Here is a 7746-nt window from a genome sequence, read left to right as displayed (position 1 = left end):
AGAAAAGAAAACTTGAACACATATAAAAATAACCATTTTTCTCACCATTTCTCCTTAGGCTCTACTAAAATTACAGAAGAATAAACACTGTATAAATACACAATTGTTTAAATTTTTTTAAAAAAGAATGGGACTACCAGAAGCAAAGAGAATTCATCTATGTTAGAGAAGATGACTGTAAACAGGAACAGTAATCAATGAAGCACAGCAAGTAAAAGCACAGGTTCAGGGACACCAGAAAGGAGGAAGTTAATTGTCCCACAGCATCTTGGAGAAGATCTAGACTCAAGACACCAAATACACTGAAAGTAGAAATGACAGGGAGGACTGAAAACCAGAGAGACTAATCAAAGCCTATGTACAAAACACATCATTAAGCCTTGAAGCACACTGTATTCCCTACTATTAAACAGAAACAAGGCAGATTTTACCTACCCCAAACAAGATATCATGAGTTTTAATCTCCAGAGAAACTAGAGCTATCAATAGTTCTATACCAAGAACTAGAAAAGTGGGACGGTAGTACCTGGGAATCAGCATTATAAATCTCCGGCCCTCCAAAGCTATCAGATGACAAGTCTTGGCTACAAGGAACTCATTCATTCAGTACTTCTCTGTGCAATAACAGAAGGTATATAAAAAAAATTAAAATGTGAATTAGCAACACAGAATAAACATAAAGATATTTGAGAACAGGCTTTACAATGCAAAACAGGACAAGATTAGACATAAAGAACAAGAGTATCAAAATATACACATTTATGATTCTATCACATCCATAAAATCAAAACAGAATGCGATCAAGACAGAATAATCAGAGAACCAGTGAGAAAAAGTTCTCCAAGCTCATGGTTCCTAGAGATTGGAGATGATTACCCCCAAGCTGAAAATGAATCACACCTTCAGGCAGTTATAGCCTATGATGGTCTCAATCCACAGTGAACCTTCGCTGGCCCCATGACTTGCCTTAACTGAGAACCATTACAGAATTTTCACTGGACCTGCTTCAGGTTTAAGACTTAAAAACACCTGGTAACTCAGACTTCTTTCTTGGAAGCCAAAAGTGAGATTTCTGACTGTCCTCTGAAGAAACCGAAGCCTTATTTAGGAAGAAGCCCTAGTGGATGAGATTCCATGTGAAGAAAAGGGTCATATAAAAAAACTCCAAGACACCAGATACGCAAGCAGTGAAAAGGAAGCCATCTTGGACACAAGTGTAGCTGAGCATCCAGATCACACTGGTTCCAGCCACCATCTGACTGCGTATCAACAAATGAAACCTGCAGAGGCTACCCAGCTATACCTAGCTAACTTATGCAATAATGAGAACCAATGTTTTAAAGCATTAAGAGTTTTTTGGTTTTGTTTATTGTGATGACGCCTTGCTTTGTAGCCCAGGCTGGCCTCAAACTTACAATCCTCCTGCCTCAGCATCCTGAGTGCTGGGATTACAGGCATGTGTCACCAAATCCAACTCTAAGTCATTAAGTTTTGAGAAAATAAGGTAAACACCAATATATAAAAAGAAAACTTAAAAGTTATGATTGTCTAAGTAAAATGTCCAAAAGTTTAAAGAAAAATAAGATTTTAAAAAATATTTTATTATTCTTCTTTTATGTATGAGTATATTGCCTGCATGTATGTAAGTAAACCCATGTTGTGCAATGCCGTGGAGGTCAGAAGAGGGCACTGGATCTCTTGGAACTGGAGTTATGGACAGTTGTTAGCTGCCATGTGGGTGTTGGGATCCGAACCCGGGTCCTCTGCAAAAGCAGCCAGTACTTTTTAACCCCAAAGTCATCCCTCCAGCTCCTGAAAATTAAGATTTTTAAAAGTCATGGGTAAAGGTGCTTGCTGCCAAGCCTGATGACCTGAGTTCAGTCCAAGGATCTACACAGTAGGCGAAAACTGACTTTCACAAGTTGTTCTCTGACCTCCACACACGTGCCATGGCCTATCCACACACACGTACACAATAAATAAAAATGCAATAATTTTTTTAAAGAAAAGGAATATAACCTACTCCCAAAGACTCAAACCAAGAGGTCTAAAATTCAAAAATAGTCAGGCATGGTGGCAAAGCCTGTAGTCCCAGCACTCAAGATGTGGAGGCAAGAGATCAGCCTTGGCTACATATAGTTTAGGAGGCCTGAATTACATAAGACCTTGTCTCAAGAATAAAAGTAAAAACCCTTTTAAAGTCCAATTAGTAGGCATTCCAAAATAAAAATGGAAAGCAAAGTTGTCACACAAGAAAACAATATAACAAAATTCAAGACTCCAAATCTGAAAAAGACTATTTATACTGAATACCCAGCACAATGAAGGAGAAAAGACCCAAAGCTAAGCCCCTGGCATAGTATTTCATTATACTAAGGAAAGCACAAATTCTGTAAAGCTTCCAGAGAGAAAGGCATGCATAAATAAGATTCAGAATGCCAACAGGCTTCAGCAACACCATTAGCTGGAAAGTAACAGCAGTCTTTGAAATTCTGAGGTAAAATTATTTTCAGCTTAAAATTACAAATTCAACTAAACAAAGGGGAAAATATAATAGCAGCTGAAATTTACTGAGGATTTACTATGAGATATTCTGAACAATTTGCATGTTCCAACTCACAAACCATTTATTTTGAGACCACCTCACAGTGATATCAAACTACTATTATAACTACTTTGCAAATGAGAAATAATGCAGAGTGATTACGGGTTGACCTAAGAGGGTACGTTAATAAGCAGAGCCAAGATTCAAACCCCATGTGGTACTGCTCTGAACCCCAAACTCTAAACCGTATCTTTCAAAAGCTAGAAATCAGAAAATGTACTGCTTCTTCCTCATGCTTCCTTGGGCTTCTACCTGAAGATGTAATGAGACAAATGAGGAAGAGAAAGCCAAGAAAGAGGACATAAGATCCAGGAAACAACAGATTAGTTCTAGGCAAGCAGAGAGTAATCCAGGACTGGTGCAGAAGAGCCAAAGATTCCAGAAGAGGCAGACCACAGAAAGGGATAGGATACAACTTTCATAAACTAAGAATCATTATAAAACATTGAGAAATAAAAGATACAAGGAAACACCACAGTAGAAAACCTAGCTCTACAAAGTCCTGATGATAAACTGATTGTTCATGACTAAACATAATGTTTTACAAACATTGTGAGTTTGTAAACAATTATGAGTGGGCTGGATAGTATTAGAACTAAATCCTCATTTATTACAATAAAAAGTCAGTAACTGATAGCTATATAGGTAAATCTAGAAGTCATGGATTGGTTGGAATTTCTTAGCTAACATCTGCCTTAGACCTTAAGAGGCAAAGATGGATTTACGGAGATGGTATTTCAAGTGAAAATAACTGAATAAACAAGGCAAACAATCAAAGAAGAAGAAACATTTTTGGAAATCTGGAATATTACAAAATGGTGGGGTGGGTGCAACTACCTACCTACCACAGTAAAATACAAGCAACTCCAAAGACTGAAAAGGCCATTTTCAGTACCTAAAACAATTTACTAGGAACATAGAAACTTCTAAATAATTGTATAATAAAAGAAAAATTATCCTAAATTTTTGATTAAGACAATTTATTTCAGCTCTTGAACACTAGAGAATTTTTACTTTACCTGACCCGTGGGTAGTGGTTGATCTAGCATCTCAACATCCAGGTGCTTAGGAAGGTTATATAATCTGCAGAGTTCACATATCAACCACTTCAATTGCTGACGAAGCTACAAAACACATTTCAGTAAATAAGCATTATGTTAAAGAGCCCTTAGAAGACATTGAATAATGCTACAGCTACTATAAATCAATCCAGAAGGAAATGACAAAGTTTGTTCCTGCTCAACTATACCCTATAGATAGAATATCAGCCTATAATATTTTCCTAAGGGCTATTAATAAGAAAAATCACTATTTTTTAATTGCTACAGTTTAGATATAATCCTTACAAAGTGATACATAACAGAATAACACCAACCAAAAGGCAAAGGATGGTTCATACATTATCCAGTTTCTAGTCGCTAACATCTTAGAAACTTAAAACTTTAAACAAGAGAACATAAATGCATTAATAAGGCTACAAAACCTAAGGTAAGCATGGCTGCATATGGATTACAAAAATTACATATGCTACAGCTATTCACTCAAAATGACAGAGGCGTCTGTCACCTAGTCGGCCAAACCCTGGCTGGAATGAAGATAACCTTCAGTATCTAACTCCCTGGGTTGAGTGTCCCCATCTGCAAAATAAAGAAATTATCATTTTCTCAGGATCATAAGGATTAAATTAAGCTGCCTTTGAAAGCTGTGTAGTAGGTTCTTAAGTGCCTCTCCTAAAGAAAAACAAGAAATCTCTAGGAAAACTGTCAAGAAGAATTTTTTTAAACTCTTTCATCTTTATCCACCCCCCATGGGGCTTTTTGCTACTCTAACATTCCCCCCTCTGAAGAAGTAACCCTAAAATCTTAAGGATTAGATAAAAGCTCCCAAATATTTTTGACATTTTTGGCCCTTGGAACAGTGTATGTTACTAAGGACATTGTGAGTTTTAGCCAAGAAACTGGCTACTTTTCTTTGGGGTCTTTTTACCCTAACTGCCTAGCCAATTCCTACCTCCTAGTCTTATCATACCATCCTCTGAAGAGGTTACCCAAATTGCCAATAGGAAATTGGGACACAGACCACTCTGGCTTCTTCCACACTGATCAGGGATGCAGGGTGAGGCAACTGGAGAACCCCTTGAGTGGGTCTATCTAAAAGACTCCCAAATTGCCTAACTCTTATCTCTAGGGGGAAAGAAAGTCTTTGAATCGTGACTAGGAGATGTGAAGAAGTAAAGGCAAGAGTAATTAGCATTACAAATCCTAGACAGGGAAATAGAAAAAAGAACAGGGCAATTTTCAAATGTTCATATGAGAGTCCATTGGAATTTCTTGACAAGGGCTTCCAAAATCATCCCTGTAATGGGTTCCTCCTAATTTTTCTTTTGTAAGAACTCTTTAATTTCCATTTTTAAATGCAGATTATTTTGTTGGTATATTTACTTAAAGGAAGCGAAGCAAATCATGTGTACAAATGTACTTTTCATTGTTTAATGTTTTCCCAGTACATAAGCTCAGCAATTGCAATTTACTTAGCAGATTCGAATAGGAGTTAATAAGGCAACTTACTACACCGATGAGGAGCAGTTTCCTCAGTATCTCTGATCAAGAAAACAGATGAAGAGGAAAAAGCAGGTTTATGGAAGACTAAGAAAGCGTAAACAGGTTCAGAATGGGTAATAACAAGCAAAGAGCAAACCTTTCCAATGCAGATAAAGGACCAAGTAGACATGAAGAAAGCTGAACAGCAAATTAGGATCAAACAAATGTCCTCATGCAGAAAAGGAAGCAAAAGCTTCATTGTGGATCTGCTATCCATCCAATAAGCTCTGATTTGTGCTAACTACATAATGCAATGAAATAGGGTGATCAGGACACAGCCCTGACGTTCAGATCCCTGGCACAGGCGCACTGTGGAAGCAGCAATATGGTGGCATCACATCAAGCAACAGGAAAAACAGGGGAGTAGATCTTATAGGAAGTTTGATTTTTAACATCCCCTGGACGTGTTTCAAGGATGGGGTAAGACACTATGACCACAGGAAGGTACTAAGAAATACTTAAAGGTAAATGGACAGGTCTTCGATACCAGATAGTGCCATTTGGGGAACAGAAATATTAAAAAAAAGAAACCTCCAAGTTCCCAGGTTCAGGCATAGATAACCAGTTTCAGCATCTCATTTTTCACAAAGAGAATTAAGGGAAAACATGTCAGGGTGGTGGAGCACTAAGAAGCAGCTGAATACATGGCATATTAGAGTGAGATTCCCTGGACACAGCACATATATGTAACTCTGGAGACAAATTCTGGCTAGAGATACAGGTTTAGGAATCCCTGAAATAAAGCATGACCTAAGAAATGAGAGAATAGTTTACACATTTGAGAAAGCACTGAAGAAAAAGACAATAAAGAGGCATACCAAGGAGAATCATCTCAGAGGAGTGAGAGATAAAAGCAGGGGCTGGTGGTCTCACAGAAATCGCCACCAGGTTATCAGTTCCCACAGGCAGACATGCTTTGTCTTTAATATATATCACTTATCACTCAGCTTCACACAGAAGCCAATCATTGTCTCTAAAAGCATTTTTCTGTTTTCTATTAACAGGTTCCCATATGTACCCCGAATAAAAGAATGACAGATAAACCAGCATAAATGTGGATTTAAAAAAAAAAAAAAAAGTCACAGTATATAAAAGGGGACAGATTATACAAAATACAACTTGCAACTTGCTCTTTACTTAGTATCCAGCTCTTATGGAAGGACTGGCTACATTCTTTAACTATAACAGAATATTCTATTATACAACTATACATCATATTATTTTTTTATTTGCCAATTCTCTATTGATGAGTACTAAAAGTTGAATGGAAGAATACTTCAACCACAGAAAAATCAGTATCAAAATGCAACCAAGGAGTCAATTTGGGGACTGAAAAGGAGCCACTGGATTATACAACTAAGAGACAAATTTCAATGCAACTGGCAGAATCTAGACTATAATAAACTAAGTGAATTAAAAGTGGAAAAACAAATAGTTATTCTCTAGAAACCAGGCTGTAAGAAACTGTCAAGGAGACTACAGAGTGAAAGATTTGTTTTTCTTCCTTCATGTAAATATATTTACTCTTTATAAATTGGGTCTAATTTTATATCCCATTCCAATTAACTTCATGAGCTTTTTTTCAATAGTACTGGAACTGAGCATAGGGTCTCAAGCATGCTAGATAAGCATTTTCCCACTGAGTAAGTCCCAACCCTCCTTTTTTTACTTTGAGGCAGGATTCACAATAGGTTGACTAGGCTGGCCTTGGACTTACTCTGTAGTTCAGACAGACCTTGAACTTGGTCATCTTCATGCCTGACCTCCTAAGTAGCTGGAATTATGGGCCTATATCACCAGACCTGGCTTATGATCAACTTCATAAGAGGAGGCAGTGGTAAGAGGGCTATGTCTATCACTCCATCACCATCCTGCTGGAGATGTCAACATATGCTAGTCCAGGTTTTAATTCCTCCCACGTGTATGGCTCTCAAGACCAGCCTGAACGCAAACACTTCAAACATATGTTCTTAATGTTTAAAAACTTTCTTTACATTTATTTTTGTATGTATATATGTGTACAGGAACTTGTGCCATGACATGTATATAGAGGTCAGAGGACAACCTGTGAAAATCAGTTCTCTCTGTCTACCATGTGGTATCCCAGTAACTGAACTCAGGTCATTGGGTTTAATGGCAAGCAGCAGCTCTACTGTTGAGCCATTTAACTTGTCTCGGTGTTTTTTCATTTTAAGGACATATTTAAACCAACTGTAATTTACTCTGACAAATCTAAGAGTTAAAAAGTCTAAATTCCTATGATGGCTAATCCTGAGTGTCAACTTGACTGGATCTGGGATTAACTGAAATGAGAGAGACCTTCTTGATTGGATCATTTGAAGCTGAAAGACTCACCCTAAATGTGGGTGTTACCTTCTAATGGCAGGCCATATAAAAGGCCTTAGCAGAAGGGTACACCTGGGTAGAAGGAACCTCAATTGAGGAACTACTTCCATTGGACTGGTCTGTGGTATGTCTGTGAGGCATTTTCTTGATTGTTGAGCGATGTGGGAGGACCCAGTCCACCGTGGGCAGTGCCAC

The 7746-nt window shown here is 37.7% G+C and overlaps 1 protein-coding gene across 2 annotated transcripts in view; it reads right to left on the bottom strand.

Annotated features, from left to right (window-relative positions):
* The window catches only part of Ube2q2 (ubiquitin conjugating enzyme E2 Q2), a 71478-nt gene that overhangs the window by 45926 nt on the left and 17806 nt on the right, over positions 1-7746 (bottom strand). The window contains exon 3 of one of the 2 annotated variants that reach the window (XM_008823416.3): positions 3625-3729. The exons of the other annotated variant lie outside the window; for it this stretch is intronic. Coding sequence (XP_008821638.1) covers positions 3625-3729 — 105 coding nt within the window. The remainder of the gene's footprint in view (positions 1-3624; positions 3730-7746) is intronic. 2 annotated transcript variants of the gene reach the window in all.

The sequence above is a fragment of the Nannospalax galili genome, unplaced genomic scaffold (assembly GCF_000622305.1).
Source record: "Nannospalax galili isolate Female #2095 unplaced genomic scaffold, S.galili_v1.0 scaffold28, whole genome shotgun sequence".
Classification (NCBI taxonomy): Eukaryota; Metazoa; Chordata; class Mammalia; order Rodentia; family Spalacidae; genus Nannospalax; species Nannospalax galili.
Note: the sequence above shows the minus strand (reverse complement) of the source record. Positions and strands in the feature narration are given on the sequence as shown.